At 36.3% G+C, this 19,890-nt stretch overlaps 1 protein-coding gene across 1 annotated transcript; it reads left to right on the top strand.

The window, feature by feature from the left end:
• Positions 1 to 1,927: 1,927 nt before the first annotated feature.
• cratb (carnitine O-acetyltransferase b) lies at positions 1,928 to 18,868 on the top strand. Its single transcript, XM_059350838.1, has 15 exons — positions 1,928 to 2,264; positions 2,609 to 2,836; positions 3,500 to 3,618; positions 4,604 to 4,657; positions 7,273 to 7,438; positions 9,598 to 9,772; positions 10,717 to 10,807; positions 11,827 to 11,914; positions 12,006 to 12,106; positions 12,643 to 12,762; positions 14,023 to 14,145; positions 15,040 to 15,175; positions 15,287 to 15,349; positions 16,361 to 16,498; positions 18,023 to 18,868. The coding sequence occupies exons 1-15, from the start codon at positions 2,214 to 2,216 to the stop codon at positions 18,224 to 18,226; spliced, it is 1,857 nt and encodes a 618-aa protein (XP_059206821.1). The 5' UTR covers positions 1,928 to 2,213; the 3' UTR covers positions 18,227 to 18,868.
• The last annotated feature ends 1,022 nt before the right edge of the window (positions 18,869 to 19,890 follow it).

Here is a 19,890-nt window from a genome sequence, read left to right as displayed (position 1 = left end):
CACCACAAAGCCATAAATGTCCCTTTTGGTGAATGGAAAGCTCCAAAAAAATAAAGTAGAATATAAACAGTTTATTATTCACCTTCCATCTCCGTCTCTCTGTCTTCCAGATGAGTCTTGCCCTCGGTAGAAGCCTTCGCCAAAATTGCCCATGTGACGAGATCACCAACTTTTTTGTTGAACAATACATTTTTTTTCAGTTTTGTTTTGAATTGAGTGTTAAAGTGAGTGTTTGTAATCCTTTGTTGTGTTTTGTTGTATATAGCATCAAAATGAATGAGTTGTGTGGAAGAAATGAACCTTCATTATGCAGTTAAAGAATACACATAATTGTGTTTACTGCCTGGGGAAAATATTTTACCTGGTTTTATTTTCTGGTAAACTGAGAGACAAATGTGAATGTATAAGTCTGGTACATATGATAAAAGCCCCTCAGGTTGTTGGGCGTTGAAGGATCACTTCTCTATGCAATACAATGATAAGATTTTATTTTTTAGTTAATATATTTGATAGTTTCTTTTATGTGAATTACTTTCTATATTTAAGTCTGCCTCAGCACAGAAGAGTGATGTTTATATCATCTGGTTTCATGTGCCTGCTGGATTTGCCCATACAGATGATATGAAGATCAGTTTATATATATATTTAGATATTTGATTTTTCTTGTCTGAAGCCTTTTTTTGGTAAAAAAAACCTCCTCTCAGTGGTGGTCGAATGTTGCAGGCACAGGGGTGGTGCAATGTGTAGAGGTCTTTAATGGGGTTTAATTGAGCCTACTGTTAACAATGACAACTCTGGTAACAGTTTGTATATGGATATATATATATATATATATATATATATATATATATATATATATATATATATATATATATTATTTTGTTATTTTTTTTGGAGAGATCTGTGTGAGTGAAAGTCCCTGAGAGGAAGTTGTGTTGAGCTGAAAAAATAGACAATTAACAGATTAACTTCATCATATTACAGCTGCTATCTGACTTTTGGCTGTACTACGTTTATAATACAACATATACAGTGTTTCTTGTTTGTAAATGGATATTTTAATTGGTGGAAGAAAATGCAAATTCTGTGCAAATAATTCTTTTTCTATGATGGTTGAAGAAGCTGGCTTCAAGAGAAAAAATCTAATAAATACTTTGAAAACAGTTTTGTCTCTTCTTGTGTTTGCTAATAGTAAAATGTACAAAAATAGAAGTGTTTCTTAGCTTTTTGATATAAATTATGCTTCATATATTTTTTTTCTAGTACTAGGACTGAACGGCACGGTTTGAGTTCAATTATAAATAAATACTATGATTATGGTAAAATTATTCTAGATTTATGAAATATAAAATTACCAAAAAATAGAATTTGTGTTTGGATGGAAACCTGAAATAATTTAACACCTACAACTCTTGTCAAATTCTAGCTGGTATATAAAAATGTACCTTATTTTCCTCACATTTACCTAATTTGGAGTTAGATTTAACATTTAAAGTTAGATTTAGTAATACGATTAATATTTCAGCTAGAAAATCGTAACCAAATTTTGACATTGGCTTCCCCTTAAATAACATTCACAGGGGATATGTTTCTCCTGTAGTACATTTATTTTTAATACTTTAAGTACATGTTCCTGAGACTTTCACTTAGGTTTTATATTAAATGCAGGACTTCTACTTGTATTTCTACAGTTTGGTATTAGTACTTTAACTTAAAGGTTACTTAAAGGTGAACAGGAAAAAAGGGTTGACAAGCCAAAAGGTTTGAGAACAGTTTATTTGTTTACAACTTTAACCATCCATTATTCTGTATAACAGCGACATCCTGTGGCGAGATGCGGCACTGCATGTGTCGTTTCGGGGCTCAGTGACGTAGCTGTTTACTGAAACGTTTTTACGTCAGCACGTGTGCAGGCTTGCAGCGTCAGTTGAGGTCTGTACGTGAATCTTGGCACGCTCGCAGTTTGAAGGAACAAAACACGGAGGGATTGACTTTTTCCACATGCAACGATGTTTTCAAACTAGGATCCATCAAGCGACAAGGACTTTAATCCACATCGACCATGAAGAAGAAGTAGTAGGAGGGACCTCTGCTCCTGCACTTTGACGATCTGTTTGTGCAGCTTGTGTACAAATAAATAGTCCGAGTATAAATCCAAAGCTGCTTTGTGTAACACACATGCACCACAGAGTGGATTTCTGATTTAAGGAAGCATGATTATGAGGAAAATTCAACCAGGAACCTGCAGAGCATGGCTGTCCCGGGTGAGTTGTTGACTGTTTTTAGGGCTGACTATAGCGCCATATTGTTGACATTTTTGTTTTATATCCTTTTATAGAGTATCTTTAGTAAGCAGCGTGAGTGTTTAAACGAATAACAAAGCAGCTGAGCATGTTTCCACAACCATAACTTGCACACTTCCTCTTCTGATACGCCCTAGTCCTGCCTTGCTATTATTGGCACTTTGTCAAACTTTCATGGAAGTCATTGCACTGTGCTGACGTGCAGAGTTACTGTAACTGAGCTGGGATTGAGTTTTCAATGCTGTAACTGAATATATGTCATTCACTTCTGCAGAAATCCTTAAACCCCCCCCCTCTGCTTCCAGGTTTCTCTGAGGCAGGAGCTGTATTTCTCCTCCTCCTCTGTGCCCCCCCAACCGGTGCCTCCTCTGATCCAGACCCTGCAGAGCTACCTGAGGAGCCTGGAGCCCCTGCTGCCCCCTGAGGAGCTCAGCCACACCCGCAGGATGGTGCAGGAGTTCGGCCGGGCGGGTGGCCTTGGTGCACGGCTGCAGGAGGGGCTGGAGAAGAGAGCCAGGAATACCAAGAACTGGGTCCGTGTGTGTTTGTGTGTGTGTGTGTGTGTGTGTGTGTGTCAGTGTGGGAAAGTTGACAGATGTTAGATGTGGATATGTGCTGTGGTTTGTTTGAGGCAATCAAATATGTAAATATATCAGTCCAAAGCACTGGTGTTAATAATTAAACACCACCAGCTCGTCAGCTCTTGTATAAAGGTAAAATCTGACTCCAAATGACTGAAAATGACCTATAATAGGTATATTTTAAGTTGTTATATTGAAGAAAAGAGGCTTCAAAAGAAAATCATAATTCACAACAGAAACTATGTGCACAAGAAAGGCTGCACAATCCATCATTTGTCATTTTAATTAGTGCAAAATGTCACAACTGCAATTTAAAAGCATACTGTACATTATTGATGTTAATGCCTTTTTGTGTAATTATTTTAACACAATTAATGTTAATTGTTAATTCAATTAATTATAACATTGAATATAAGTAAGATTTACTTCTATAGTCCTTTTCAAAACAAGTGGCTTGCAACATGTCAAACAAACAGGATAATAACAAACAAAAGACAGATAAAATGACATTTGGAAGACACAGACCTGTTGTCTTTAAGACCATATGTTGCATATATATTGATATAAACAGCAGGTATTGAACGTGTGTGTCTGTGTGTGTTCTCTCCGCTGCAGATCGCACCCTGGTGGGCTCAGTGGGCGTACCTGGAGAGCAGACAGCCGCTGCCTGTGCACTCGAACCCGGCCATCTCTCTGCCCAGGAGAGATTATAACGACTGGAGGAGCCAGTTAGTGTGAGTCAACATGAATATACACACTACAGCACCACTGATGCAGCAAAGTGGACACTAGTAGCTGCTTTAATTCTGTCGCTCACACCTCGTAAACATGCTTACTTCAGGGCTGAAATGATACTTTGTTGATTAGTCAAGTAAAACCATAAACAAAGTTGGATTGCTGTGAAAAACAAACTAATAAATAAAATCATAATGCAGTAATTTGCAAAAACCTACAGGCTACAAAGATAAGATTAATTTCATTTCATTATTTAATGGCTAAACCATTAAACCTTTGTTGATGCATTCAGTTTTTATTTACATTTTATACAACATCACAATGTCTCATGAATCAGGGTTGTAGTTTGTTGTTTTTGTCGATCAACTGAGGCAAATTAAGTTGATTATTTGTGTTTTGTGCATGTTTTTTAAACTAACAGCATAAGATGTTACTTGGTTGAAAATATCTGAAAATGTTTAGCAAAATATCCCCAAAACTAGTATAAATCTGGTTCTTTATTCTTTAATAAGCATTCAGTTGTAGTAGTAGAGTTGTCTCCTTATATATTGATTAGTTAATAAAGTCCCATAACTGTTAGTTAACTAAACATGAAGTTAAACACACAGCAGGCAGAGCAGCGCTCTATCAGGTTGTTGGCCTGAAACATGATCTAGAGTCACACACCTGTTTATTGTGTAAATATATATATCATGTTGTTGATGCTGTAGCCTGGTGATCTGCTCCTCTGTGACCTGAGGAACTGCTACAGTCTTTAAGTAAATCAAAGGGACATTAATGAATGTGGTTGTTTTATCTGAGATTCTTGGGAATATCCACTGTGATGATGCATCTCTTTCACCTGACAGACAGGAAATCTGCTCTGTGGATGATCTGACTGCTTTAGCAGATGTGACTGAATATGTAACAATTAGTTTCCACCTGTGCATGTTCCATAAAAAGCGAGCACATAATCAGCTGTGGTAAATGTTTGTCTCCACTCAGGTTCGCATCCAAACTGATCGCAGCAGTTCTGGACTTCAAGGCCAAAGTCAGCACGTAAGTTTGACTGACACACATTAATAAACCTGTTGATCCTTTCCATGTTTTAAAGGTTAAATGTTTCAACAGCAGAAATATTCAGAGAGAAAAAAAGGAAGAAAACGAGAGATGTGTTTTTGCAAATTAGCTTTTCATATATTTTACCAAGATCACTTAATTACTCACTTTTATAAAAGTTATAAAAAGCACTACTTTATATTGTGTTGAGCTGCAAAACTTAATAAAGTTATAAAGGCATTCCTGTCCAAATTAGGCCTAGTTTTGTTTTGTTAGCTTGTTTTTAGAAACAGGTTGAAGTTTTTCTAATGCATTTTATATCTTTTGAAGATTTTTATTTTATTATATTATAATACATTTAATTGCATATTATATTATTTATTATGTATAAATTTATCTTTTATAAACTTTTTAGATTTCAAAAATAATTTTACTTTGAATTTAATTTCTCTACAATAATATTTACTTACTGGAGCTGGCATAAAAAGAATTTCACTGCACATTGTACTTTGTATAATCCTGCCAGATAGAAATAATGGAGTTAAAATTGCAATACATTGAGTATTTAAAGCTCAGACAGTTCAGTGTGTACAGTAATTTCTTTTACAAACAAATTACCCAGCTGCTCATAATTATCTTCAGTTCTAAGCTGCTGTATATCTTTTCTCAAGTGCTAAAGCAATCCTCTGTAGAGGCTTTTAACCTTTTGTGTTGCAGTTACTTTCTCTAGTTTCTATTTCCTTTTTGATCCTCTCACCCAGCTGGCATCAATCTGGAGTTCTGTAACAGTATCTGCAAAGCCAGCAGCTCACGACTGAAACGTCTCTGCTGCTGTGTGTCCTCCTCTCCTCCGTACTCTTGCTGAAATACAAGCTGTAAAAGTCTTTGTTTACGTCTGTTTAGTTCACCACATCAGGATATTTATTATGGTTTTGTAATCTGGAAGTGTGTTACAGTACAGATCCCACGCTCCTGGACACTAATTAGGCAAAACTGAAGGATTTATGTCTGTGTCTCTCCACATGCACAGACAGCATTATCCAAAATGTATTAAAACCACCTAAAATACCTGTATCAGTTTAAGTCTACTCTATATTAAGAATATTTTTACCACTTTACCACGCTGTCACACCACCATTAAAGATGTGGAACTGAAGCTTTTATAACCATATGAGCTCTTCAGAGCCACCAGACTCCATTGATAAAAACAGTAATTTTACCTTGCATGATGTCATTCATTCATTATCCTTAACCACTTATCTGTACTCGGGTCGCGGGGGCCTGGAGCCGATCCCAGCTGACATTGGGTGAGAGGCGGGTATACCCGGGACAGGTCACCAGACTATCACAGGGCAGACACATACAGATGGACAATCACGCTCTCATTCACTCCTACGGGCATTTTAGAGTCACCAATTAGACCTAAGTGCATGTTTTTGGACTGTGGGAGGAAGCCGGAGTACCCGGTGAGAACCCACGCTGACATGGGGAGAACATGCAAACTCCACACAGAAGAGCCGCAGAGCCCTGCACAATATCAGAATAAGTTAAATATATATATATATATGGGAGCTGTGGGTTTCTAGCTGCCCCCATCAATCAGTTAGTTGGATAGTTTTGTTACTAGTTACTTGTAGTTTTGTCAAACTACTTTAAAACACCAAAGTCACATGAAAAAACACTAGCAAACTAATTGACTGGGCTAGCAGTGAACCAGCATTGAACTGTCTGGTGGCTTTGAAAGAGCACAGAAGGATATAACTGCTGCCCAACAGTATAAAAAGTAGATTAATTTGCTCTACCTCCAACAACTAAAAGTAATAATTATCTGATATAATGATCTACAAGAACAAAAACATCCAGCCTTTGGTCAGATTTGTTTCCAGCAGTGGAAACTAACAAAGTCCTTTTACTCTAGAAATAATAATAATAATAATGATAAACTTTATTGACATAGCAAGAGAATAAGACGGACCAAAGGCCAAAAATCAAACACATAATGAAAAGCAGAGAGTAAAACACACTAAATGTCATAAAACATCAATAAAAGCGTCATTTTAATCAAGTGTTTTCATTTTCATTTTCCATCCATTGGAACATTTCAGAGAAAAAAATACTGCTTTTTTCAGGGTACGTACGGGTGCTTGAAATCCTTGAAAATGCTTTAATTTTAATGTTGTATTTTCAAGGTTTGAAAAGTGCTTGGATTTTGGATAAAGTGCTTGAAAATGCTTGAAATCCTTACTGTATTTCTCGTGCAATCTGACTATAGATAATCACATGTTCAATGAAAAAAAAATTGAATATTGCGATTAGCAAACTGTACTTTTGGTTGTTAAAAGTGTAAAACCATTGCTGTCGGCATTGTTGAGTGAAATTACCCCTTTTAGCATGTAAGTACTCATATATAACATGGGACCGTTGAAAGGTCCTGGAAAAGCTTGAAAATGGACCATGAAAGTCCTTGAAAAGTGCTTGAATTTGAGCACTCAAAAAGTGTATGAAACTTGTTTTTTAACTCCTATACTTCTATGTGACAGCTCTAGTTCTAGCTGTAATAAGCTAATTAGTTATTAAACATTAACACGACACATCTGTCTGCTTCTGTCTGTCAGCGGGCAGCTGCCGGTGGAGTACATGCGGGAGAAGCCTCTGTGCATGGAGCTCTACCCGCTCCTCTTCTCCTCCTGCAGGATCCCCGGCCCCAAACACGACAGCATCGTCCATTACGGACGCTCCCGCCGCTCGCCGACTCACATCACGGTCGTCAGGAACTACCAGGTGAGACAGCAGACAACAGATGACGCTGTCGGGTTTCCTTGTTGATGCATCGTTCTCTCAGGGTTGCAAGTTAAACAACATTACAGGCATGTTGAGTCTTGAGCGCAGACACACCTTCTTACTAATTAAAAAATGCACCAAGCCTTCAGAACAGAAGTCACATGATGCACAAGAAGCTCTGATATTTTTGGCAGCAGGTCAGAGAAAAAAATCAAAACAAATCTGATCTTTTTATCTTATAAACTTATATGTACTCTTCACCTTTGTTTCACCTCCTCTTATCATTACATCAGATAAAGTGAGGAAACTGTTCCGTGCTCATTTCAGGAGTATTTCACCTGAAAGTCATGATGAAACACTTTTATGATGTTTCTGTAAACATGGTCGTATTCAAATGGTGATATTATGAGGCCCATGCATCATATTTACCATCAAAATTAAAGGCTTAACTTAAGTAAACTATAACAAAGTATTATTTTAATAAATTATCTAAACTTTCTTGATCAATGTTTGGTCAAAAATAGAGACAACAACAAATATTTACATTGGAAAATCTGAAATCACAAAAGTGTTTAGTAAAGTTAATGACAGATTAATTAAATAATTGATTTTGTGCTGATTAACCAATTATTCCACATGGACATATCTGTTATAGTAAAATGTGTATGAAATGTAAATTTCTATTTTATTTTTCTTAATTTTATTTTACTTAAAAAATATATATTTTTCACTTTACTTCTTCTTTTGTATTTTTGTCTTGTTCCTTTTTTATTTTCACTCAATAACAGTATAACAGTTTTTTTACTCTTTTAATCTTATCTTAACTTAGCCTGGGTATACCCAGACTGCCTTGCGCGCTCAAATTTAATTTCGAACCTCCAGGCGGTCTGGCAACTAAGCCAGTTTCGTAGCCCTGTTTTAGGGATCCAATCACAGAGCGGGGAGGGACGGTGAGACGATGACGCGTACTACTCGGCACTTGGAAGCTTTCCGGATCCAACATGGCTGCTGCAGACGCGAAACTCTCTAAAGCTGCAGATGTTGTTTTAAATAGTTTAGAGCGAAAGTTGAAAGGCGAAAGGTCTCTCGGCGGCTCCGCTGAGATCACCGGCGTTATGGTAGCGGGGCTATTAGCGTCGCTAGCGGCTATTAGCGCCACTCGCGGCTAATAGCTATTAGCGTCGCTAGCGGCTAATAGCCCCGCTACCGCGGACAGCGGGGCCGCCGAGAGGCCCGCAGCAGCTTGTTTATTGCCCATAAAATCAGTGGATGTGTGTGGCAGAATGACATGAGGGGGAATAAAGCGTGAAAATAAATAATCTTGCAGAAAGCGAGAACTGGAGAAGCAAAGCAGCAAGCAACACTCTCTCACAGACACACACACAACAAACATCCATCTCTGTTGCTCTACTACGTCATCTGGTATAACTGATCTGATTGGCTAAGAGCTACCTACAGACGCTTTGATAGACATTGTAAGCGTCCAATAAACGGCTCTGGAGGATCGTAAACCACACCTCCTCTACGGAGAAATAAACAGCAGGTGCCCAGACCTAATCTCCAATGAGATTTGGTCTGGTGTTAGCCAGGCTAATCTTAACTAACAATTGTTTTTCAATAAATCGAACCAAAGATAATTTTTTTTACAAATAATTGATGTAGTGTATAAAATACCAGAAAATAGTAAAAGAAAAAAAAAAAGTCCCGGTGCAAATAGATAGCTTAAATTAGCTTGTTTTGTCCAAAAATATAAAATTTGTAAATATAAAATATTATTATTATAAAATATTCATATTTGAGAGGTCAGAACCAGTGCTTTTTTTGTCTCTTTTGCTTAAAACCTGACTTGAAAACTTAATTGATTATCAATAAAACCTCCAATGAATTTTCTGTTGAACACCTAATTGATTAAAAGCCTGATTATTGGAGCTTTAAGTGTAGTTTGTGTTAGCAGCAGTAGTGAACATGTTGTGGTTATTATGAGAGAGAGAAGCCCCAGAGATTTAATAAATCACTACAAGAATGCAAACTGTGAACCAACCCTGAGACGCTCTGTATCTCTGAAAAGCACATAAGCTCCAAACACCACCACTATTCACGTCTCCCATCAATCATCTAAACAGACGTAAAACAAAGATGGCCTCCTGTTTTCCCTGCAGTTCTTCCAGCTGGAGGTTTACAACAGCGACGGCTCTCGGATGACGGAGAGTCAGATCCACAGCCAGCTGCTGCGGATCAGGTCTCAGTCCTGGAAGACGGACAAAGAGCCGATGGGGATCCTGACCAGCGAGCACCGCCACACCTGGGGACAGGCCTACAACCGTCTGCTGAGAGGTACTGCACAGGAAGACATGTATATAAATATATAAATACCAGGTGTATGAGACATTTACTGTATATCCAAACACACTACCACACTAGCTAGATACCTTGTAAGCTTGCCTCACTTTAATCAAGCACCAACCTCTAAACAGTGAAGTCAATGCTGAAGAGCCTTAAACATGCATTTTTCTAATAGCCAGCAGGAGGTGACTCCACTGGAAGTAAAAAGGAATGTGATTGTATAGAAGTCTATGAGAAAATTACCTTTCTTTCTTTCTTTCTTTCTTTCTGCCAATTCAACTGGATGCAAAAAGAAGATTGATTGTATAGAAGTCTATGAGAAAATTACCTTTCTTTCTTTATTTCTTTCTTTCTTCTTTGTGGCATTCAACTGGATGAAAAAAGAAGTTTGATTGTATAGAAGTATATGAGAAAATTACCTTTCTCTCTTTTCTTTTTTTCTGTCTGTCTTTCTTTCCTTCTTTCTTTTTTTTGTGCCAATTCAACTGGATGCAAAAAGAAGTTTGATTGTATAGAAGTCTAACTGAAAATAAATTTTCTTTCTTTCTTTCTTTCTTTCTTTCTTTCTTTCTTTCTTTCTTTCTTTCTTTCTTTCTTTCTTTTGTGGCATTCAACTGGATGCAAAAAGAAGTTTGATTTTATAGAAGTATATAAGAAAATTACTTGGACCCCATATTTCATTACGCTATTATAATCAAATAACAGGAAAATATGCTTGAGAAAGGACGCCATGAAATGTGCTTCATTGTTGTTAACATGTAAGCAGATACTATTTTCTATATGGCTTCAAACCAGAACGAAACTTCCAAGTTAACAAATGTAGTAAAGATTGTATAAATCACTAAAGGCACTTAATTTAATCCAAACATTTTAAATAATCAGTATGTTTTTCTGTTTTTTTTTCTGTCTTCTTGTTTCCTCTTTTTGTGACTCAGATAAACTAAACAAGGAATCAGTGCGGTTGATAGAGACCGGACTTTTCTCTTTGTGTCTGGATTCTCCAGTCATGAGGATATCAGATGAAAAGTATGCACACACACACACACACACACACACACACACACACACACACACACACACAGCCTACTTTAACCCTCTTTACATCCTCTGTCTCACAGTCCACACTCAGGTATTTTTGTGTTTGCTGAGTGTGTGTGTGTGTCTGTGTGTGTGTAGATATCATTGTGTTGTCTGTTGACATTTGGTTCTTAAGCAACGGCGTACAGTTTGTCACTTCTTCTATTTGAAATTTCCTCGCTGTTTCTGCTTGTTGGGAGATACTGTAAAGAATATTGCACACTCAGATGTTTCTTTCAGTGTTAGTTTGGATTTTTTTAGTGGTGTTGCATAAGGTTGATGTCACCAGAGCTAAGTAAAGTGCTGATGAGGACCAGGGCACTGGTTAAATGTGTTTTACCCATGTAAAAAAATGAATGTCAGTTCAGACCTCAAAGAACACAGGAGTTGCCTCTGCCCTGATTGGTTAGTTTGTTGTGTGTTTTTGTGTGACTTTGGTGTTTTAAAGGGTTATTTTGGATTCATCAATGTCACAATAACAAAAACAAACTAACTGATTAAGAACAGCATCTCCCGTTTTCTGGTTGTTGTTTTAATTTCACTAGTATAAACTTAAACAGCAACTTCATCTTGCTGTCTGACAGCAAGACGAAGTAGTGAAAATGTAAATATAGCATACACTTAAGGTTTGTATATTGTATATTATTTATGTTTTTTATAACTAATGAATACATGGAGTAATTCAATATTTTAGTTTGTCAGTTTTCTATACTTTGTGAACTACAGGGTGGTTTACTAGTGTAGTACAGCATCATATCATATGCTATTTTATATAAAAAGAAACTACATCCGTCAAATAAATACAGAAGAGTAAAAAGTACATTAAAGTAGCATAAAATAGAAACACTTGAGTAAAGTAAAAGTGTGTCAAAACTGTATTGAAGTACTTGATTTAATGTATTTACCAGTGATCTTGATATGTTTTTTCTTCTTGTGTTGATTTAGTTTGTTCCTTCTTTGATTGACAGGTATGCCAGCCGTAAAGCAGCGCAGGTTCTTCACGGAGGCGGGACGTTCTCCAACAGCGGCAACCGCTGGTTTGATAAAACGCTGCAGGTGAGCGGCAGCAACATGAAGGATAAGAAAGGTTAAATAAGGCTGACTGATAAAGCTGTTACCTCACTGTTGTCTGTATTTGTTTGAACAGTTTGTGGTCGGCGAGGACGGCTCGTGGGGTCTCCTGTATGAAGCCGCCACAGCGGAGGGTCCGCCCATCGCAACACTGCTGCATCACATCCTCGAGTACTGGTGAGATAAACGGTTAATGAGGAGGTTCATTTTTATGTTTGAATTTAAGGTAAATAATAGCATCCAATAACATTTTGCTTGGACAGATAGATGGGTCAGTGACAAATAAGGATTGGCAAGATGTCAAATGGTGTAACCACAAAAAAATTGATAAATATTAAATACTTCATCCACCTACATTGTATTTTATATATTTTTATATATATTAGTGGACTTATACATATAATTACTTCATTTTAAAAAACATCAAATTATTATTTTTTTTTTTACCATTTCTACATTTACACATTTTCGTCAATATTGAGCAGAACATATTATAAACACAACCATTTTTCTAAAGTTTTGACAAATTATGTAAAATTTGTTATATACCATAGTGTTGCAATGTGAACGTCTCATTTTAGTTCACATTTATTTTACTGTATATAATCACATTTTTATGGGAAGAAAATGACTGGTTACACCAACTGACACTGGGTTAGATCACGTCATTGACCCAGATACAGTAAATAAGATTTGTGTTTTCTTGACTGCAGTGAGAAACCCGACCCAAAGAGAGCGCCGCTCATCCCGCTGGCGATGCCAAAGAAGCTTTACTTTCACATCGACCGAGAGATTAAGAGGGACATCGAGCACGCCAAGCAGAACCTCGATATGTGAGTTTGACAGTTATTCTCTTTTTTTTTTCTTTACAATATTTTTTATTGAAGTTTCAAGTGCATATCAAACTTTATGTCCAATGTACAAACATTTTCATTTATATCCCCTCGAACATACATTCATTCACACAGACAAAGAAAGTGAGCAAATAAAATGAACAGTGACAACAAACATCAAACTAATGGAAATAATAAATAATAAATAAATAAATAAAATAAAAGGCAGGATCATTTCATAACCTGTTGTTCAGTCAGTGTTATCCGTTTCATTGGTCAGGAATGACATAAATGATTCCCAAATCCAAGCAAACTCCTCCTGTTTACCTTTAACAATGTATGTCAATCTCTCCAGTCGACACTTATTGTCTTTAAATTGGGGTCTCCAGTGGCAGTTTGAGGTTAAGTAAGGGAATATCTTAATATTATCTGCAGAATATCCGTCATAAGAGAAGAAAGGCCTCGCTGCACAACTTGAGCTTCATGTTTGCTTTCGTCTCTAACAAAGCTGAACTGAACTCGCCACAGGAGTGTAAACACGTTTATCTCCTCTTTGTGGTTGTAACCTTGAAGAAACAGGAAGCTGTCATTGACCTGACTTGACTTTTTCAATGTCATTGTTATGACTCCGGTCTTTCCCACAAGCCTTCAATACACTGCTGTATAATCTCAGAGTAAATCACTGACATGCCAAAATCTAAATGAGGAATAAAGGCTTTTTTTTTTTTTTACATCCCCTGTGGAGAACAGTATTTGTCTTTAAACTTTAACTCTTTCTTTGGAATCTCACATACTGCTTTAGAGTACTAAATAGATGTTAATATGTAAGATATAGCCATATATATTATATATTGGAATATATATAATATATGTCTTCAGAGAAAAGAAGTTATAATTGTTGACATGAATAAACACTTAAAAATGTCCCTTTAACTGCTTACAGTTATATTGTAATGTATTATAGACGATATATTAAATGTTTCTATACCTTTTATAAAGAGGGGGGTTTAAGTAAAGTTCTACCGTATAATTATCTATATTTGTAAAATTGCTGGAAATCTATTGTGTTGAAAAATGAAGAGTGTTAAAAATATCATCAATACCATGTAAAAAACAGACGATGCAGATTAGGAGCATTGAGGTTCATTCTTCTTCTTTCTGTTATAAATTCCTTGAGGTGTGGACACAAGCTCAAGAAAAGGTTGGTAAATGATACTTGAGCTTAGAATATTTTCAGTAATACATTTTAATTTCCTGCAGATTGATCAACGACCTCGACGTGAACGTGTTCAACTTTAAGAGGTTCGGTAAGGAGCTTCCCAAGCAGCACGGCATGAGTCCCAACTCCTTCATCCAGGTCGCCCTGCAGCTCGCCTACTACAGGTCAGCCACTGTGACATCACTAACAGATTTAAAACATACCGTTTTATTTTAAGGTTTGTATCAGAAATGAAATCCACCTTTAGAAACTCTCACACTGTCTTTTTTAGTTTTTATATATATATATATATATATATATATATATATATGTGTGTGTGTATATATATATATATATATATATATATATATATATATATATATATATATATATATATATATTAATTTAATTTCTTAATTTTCCCTAAGGAGCAGGTAAGTTGTGTCTCTCAAAGACAATAATCACAGTAGAAATTATGTCAAGTCAAGATATTGATATATATTTACATATAAAGATACAATATCAGAATCAGAACCAGAAATATTTTATGGTTTTCCCAGTGAAACTGAGTAATATTACAGTTGCTCCCACACTAGAATTAAAATATGGATAGACTTGTATCAATTACAGAAAAAAATAGAAATAATAAATTAGTATGTTATACATAAGTTATGATACAATAGAATACATTTTTTCTTAGGAGCAGGTAATTTGTTTCTCTCATAAGACAATAAACAAAGAATAAATAATGTTAAAAAATAGTATATAAACTCAGTTATTGATATAGATTTAAATCTAAAAATAATATATCAGAATCAACACTAAAGTATTTTATGGTGAAACTGCATAAAATTACAGTTGCTTGCCCGCTAGAATGAAAATATAAATAGACAAATATGAATTACAAGAGAAATATAAAACATGTTTTTTCATAGATATTGTAGTTGCATTGTTGCATAAAATTTTTACAATTTGATTTTATTGATATTAAGTTTCTCTTTTCTTTGTGGTTTGTCGTGAAACGTTCATCGGTGATCAACAAATAAATTTAACTCTTAACTTTTGTTTTTCATCCTTAGAGTCCATAACGAAGTGTGTCCTTCCTGTGATATCGCCTCTCAGAGGATGTTTCGGAGCGGAAGGACAGCTTACATCCGCTCGCCCACAAATCAGACGCTTAAGTTCCTTCTTGCCTTCGATGATCCGACTGTAACGGTGAGAAACGTCGGGGAATTTCACCCAGCAAGGGATTCATTTTAGCTTGTTTGCTTTCAGTTGATTTAACAACAAAGAGAAATTTAACCATTTATTTCCTTTATTCCTCAGCGTGAAGCGAAGCTGCAGCTGTTCACAGAAGCTGTCGATGCCTACACGGCTCTGACTAAACAGGTGAATAACAAGTCCACTTTCATCTGTTATTATCAGAGGTGGGACCAAGTCATTGTTTTGCAAGTCACAAGTAAGTCTCAAGTCTTTGCCCTCAAGTCCTGAGTCAAGTCCCAAGTCCTACAGTTTGAGTTTCGAGTCCTTTCGAGTACTTTTAACAACAGAGAAATAATATTTACACAGATGCTTTTAAAATAAGTATTTATTTATCAAAACTTATTTTTGCAAGTACATTCTTCAAACACATTTGAAAAAAAAAAGACAAGTGCATAACAAGAGCATATTGCACTATAACTACTTCAACAGCAGTTTCTGTCCTGTCTTGTCTCATCTTATATTGTCTGTGTGTGTTTTTTTTCTCTCTCACTAATTTAGCAATGCTGCTAGTAAAGTTACTTTGCAGAGAAGCTATCGTTAGCGTTCATTCAAAACTTACCGTTCTTTGTGCAACTTCAAATGTCGGACGAAGTTGGAAGTTATTCTCCGTCTGTAATCTTCGACTCGCATGTTCTGCATACTGCAGTTCATTTTTTGTTGACCACTTCGTAGCTTTTATACCCGGACAAAACTATCTTTGGTATCATTTTTGCCAACTGGCGCCGTTTTTTGACAGTTCTTCTTCACTGGTTGTCCTGCAGTTTGATTGGATCGATGCGGTCGGATCAAAATAACGTGGATCGAATTTGATTGGATGTTGTGGCGACACGTCAGACACACACACACAGACACAGCGAGAGACGCACACATTTACACACAGAGAGAAAGAGCGGTCTTTATGAAATACTTTTTAATCTTTGGGTAGTAAGTCTTTTCAAGTCAAAAGGCTGAAGTCCAAGTCAAGTCACAAGTTATTAAGTCCAAGTCAAGTTGCAAGTATCTTTACATTTTTTCAAGTCAAGTCAAAAGTCATCAAATTCCTGACTCAAGTCCAAGTCATGTGATCTGAGTCCACACCTCTGGTTATAACTCAGAAACACTTGTCTCTAAACTCTTCTTTTCTTCTGCTCTGTTCAGGTACTTAACGGACACGGCATCGACCACCACCTGCTGGGGCTGAAGCTGCAGGCCATCGAGGACGGACTGAGCATCCCCAAAGTTTTCATGGACACGGCGTACGGCCTTGCCACGCACTGGAAACTCCGGACAGGACAGGTGTGTGTCTGTGGAACTATGAATATAATGTTTCTTTTTTGTTTTACACAAGGCATTGACAGTCATGTAGCACAACAGGAAGAAGTGGGAATTTACTTTTTGTTTCTTTTATAATGCTGTGAATTTATAGAGGGAAGTTTCAGCAGATGATCAGCAGTTTTCTTTTTGTTGTTCTCGATCATGTGATGTTTCTCTTAAAGTGGCACATTTACTGACAACAAAAAGCAATTTGGGAATTTCCAGCAATCGCGTTTATCTTATTCTGCAGTTCAGACACGCAGGATGTTTGCTCCTGAGCCGATTGGACTTTTGATTACAACAGAAGCTCATGTGGTTTTTAAGATAAGATATTCCTTTATTAATCCCAAAATGGGGGACACAAGCATCAATAAAATAACAATACATAGTAAACAAACAATATTTCAAGCAAGAAGAAATATAAAATTAGGAACAATAAATACAATATAGACGGACTCAACAGTTTAAATTGCACCATTACACAGAGAAATATTTTTATGGCCTGTTGTAATTTCCCAAGTCACATTTTGTGTAAATACGCCATCACAGTGTAACTAGCTGATTTATAATGTGTTATTCATCTGTTGATTCACTCTGGAACACCTTCCTTTACTTTTCCTTTTCGCACTTTATTCAATCTAACAATCCTTTACAATCATAACATATCATTTACATGACTTTTTAAGTTAATACTAGATTAATGGATTGTTAGTAAAAGATAAATAAGGACAGGATTTGATGTCTTTTTTTATATCAATTACACCTAATTAGGTCTGTTTTAATATGATTTAATTTAAAAAGGATTTTGGCCCAATTTGATAAGGTTTTCATTCCTTTAGTCTTTTATATTATAAATGGTTTGCTGTATTTTCTCATGACAGGAGGGAAAGTGAAATCTTCAACCAAATGCATATTTTTCATGATGATGTATAAGTAATGAAATACAAGATATAAGTGAAATGTTGTTGCTTGTTTTCTGGAGAGACACAGATTAAAAAACAACAACATGTTTTACATAAGAATACATCAAATTCATCATTTCACTTACCACAATAACAAGAATAAAATAAAACAAAGTTGGCTCAATCCAGAAAAATACAACAAAAAATGAATGTCAACAAGGAGCACACAGAATGAACAAAAACTAACTTTAGCTTAAATTTCCACTCAATTTTAGGAACCACTGAATTTTGATTTCAGCTATTTGTTGTGAAATACAGTAATATAATCATACATTATTGTCTTTTAGGGCAGCAACTTACTTTTCCTTAATTACTGAGGAATGTGCCAAATAAAAAATTACCAGTTATTTATGTTCTCTGTGAAATGCCGGGAAACACACATTATATATGCCATATTGTGATATAATGTTCATCCAAGTCAGGAATATATATGATTTTGTTTTCAACTGCAGTCGTAGTATGTACATTATATTAATTCAGGTCTATCTCGCTCTCTTTTGTTACCTTACTTCATGTTATCCCTCTTTCTCTCTCGCTCCTTCAGGTGCCTGCCAACACGGACAGCGTGATGTGTTTCGGGCCCCTCGTTCCAGACGGTTACGCCATTTGCTACAACCCACAGGCGGACCACGTCCACTTCTCCATCACTGCCTTCAACTGCTGCGAGGAGACGCACGCAGAGACTTTAGCTCTCACCCTGAAGGACACTCTGTGTCAGCTACAGGAGCTACTGCAGCCTACCGTGTAGAGCTGCACACTCGCCTTCACCTGGGGGGACAAAAAAATATTTTCTTATAACAACATTTTGCAGGAGTCTTGATGAGGCTTGTTTTGGATGTGTTCTTGTGCATGTAACGCTTCAGCTGTTAGAGTTTTGAAGACTGAACAGGGTGTCTCTGAGGTGCTTTTGATGCTTTTTTATTAAAGCTTTTGATGGAGCAATGAATTACTTTCCTTTTCTAGCAAGAGCCAAGCAAGCAAGCTGCATTATATTCGTTACAGTGGATGAACTTAACTCAATATGTTGGTGTGAAAAGAAAAAAGTGAACCTGACACTCCATCAGTAATCAGAAAAAGTTTAAACCGACTGCACTCCTTTTACAAGCCATGATGTGACCAGCAGACTTCTTATTCAGGATACATGTGTTTCATGTGTTGCACTGCCATCAGATTTAAATGACAAACATTTATAAAAAATAATTTTGTAGGTCAAAAAGTCTATTAGAAATGGACCAAAGGCTGGTAGTTAATGGTGACAGCGTAAAGAGGTGACAGGAGTCGAGCAACCTGAACTTAGGGTGTATTTACTTCATGTTGAAATGGATGTGAAAGAGGCTTTGGTGTGTTGTTCTGCTCTCAACCTGCAGGATTGGTTAATAAAACCTGTTGTCACATGACTCCTTGTTTAAATGCCTTTTGTGTGTGAGAGCGCGAGGGAAGGTATGTCCGCGATTTGGAAAGGTGGAGCTGCTTTTTTTGCATTGACTAGTGTGTCTGTCTTATGGCATTCCTGCAGAAAATTTGCGATTTCAGCTATGCATCTCATGCATACTCGTCTGATTTGATCATATATCAGCAATTTAAGGCATGATTGGTGACTTTACTATTAAAAAAATACAATTTTATAAAATAATCTCTAGTATCTTCCCCCTCCTGTGGATTTAGAGAAGTTTCTGGTGGGGCACTATGTCCCGTTTTTAGCACAATTGACAGCTAAATTTTAATAACAAACAAGTTTTCCATCTCTTTTTCATGACTTTGACACCTCACATCTCTGTTCTCCGAGTGCCTGCTCATAAAAACATTGTTCTCCGTAAGATTAGTAATCATTATGGATATGTTTTGTATTGTGATTTTAAAAACAAAAATAATGTTTAATGGGAAAAAATATGCTGTGATTTGGGGGCACAAAGCACAGACAGACTTTCAGAAGTGAGCTGTTGTTTGAAATAAGGAGACTTTTGTGTAAATTCAACTGTATTTAAATGTATGCATCCATTTGTCGGCCGTCCATACTGGAATTTCACTGACATGCTGTGATATTGCAAATCTGCAATCAGTTACATTGGAAATACACAATGAAAAGATCGTTTAATGGACAGTATACACTGGAGGAATTATTTCAGAAGGAAACCCTGTTTACATGTGCATATAGGCATCTCACAGTTGACAGACTTGAACGTTTCTGTCTTCATTTCTGTGTTCTAGGTTTCTTTTTATTTCACAGTTTTTTGTGCTCTTTGTGCCGAATATACAGTCATGGAAAATAATATTAGACCATTGTTTTCTTCAATTTCTTGTTAATTTTAAGAGCTGATATCTAAACATTTTCCATGGTTTTCTTGATAATAACCAAAATCATTATCAAGAAAACCATGAAAAATGTCTATATATCAGCTCGTAAATGAAACT

The sequence above is a fragment of the Centropristis striata genome, chromosome 14 (assembly GCF_030273125.1).
Source record: "Centropristis striata isolate RG_2023a ecotype Rhode Island chromosome 14, C.striata_1.0, whole genome shotgun sequence".
In the NCBI taxonomy this organism is placed as follows: domain Eukaryota; kingdom Metazoa; phylum Chordata; class Actinopteri; order Perciformes; family Serranidae; genus Centropristis; species Centropristis striata.
This window is presented reverse-complemented; position numbering and strand designations above follow the sequence as displayed.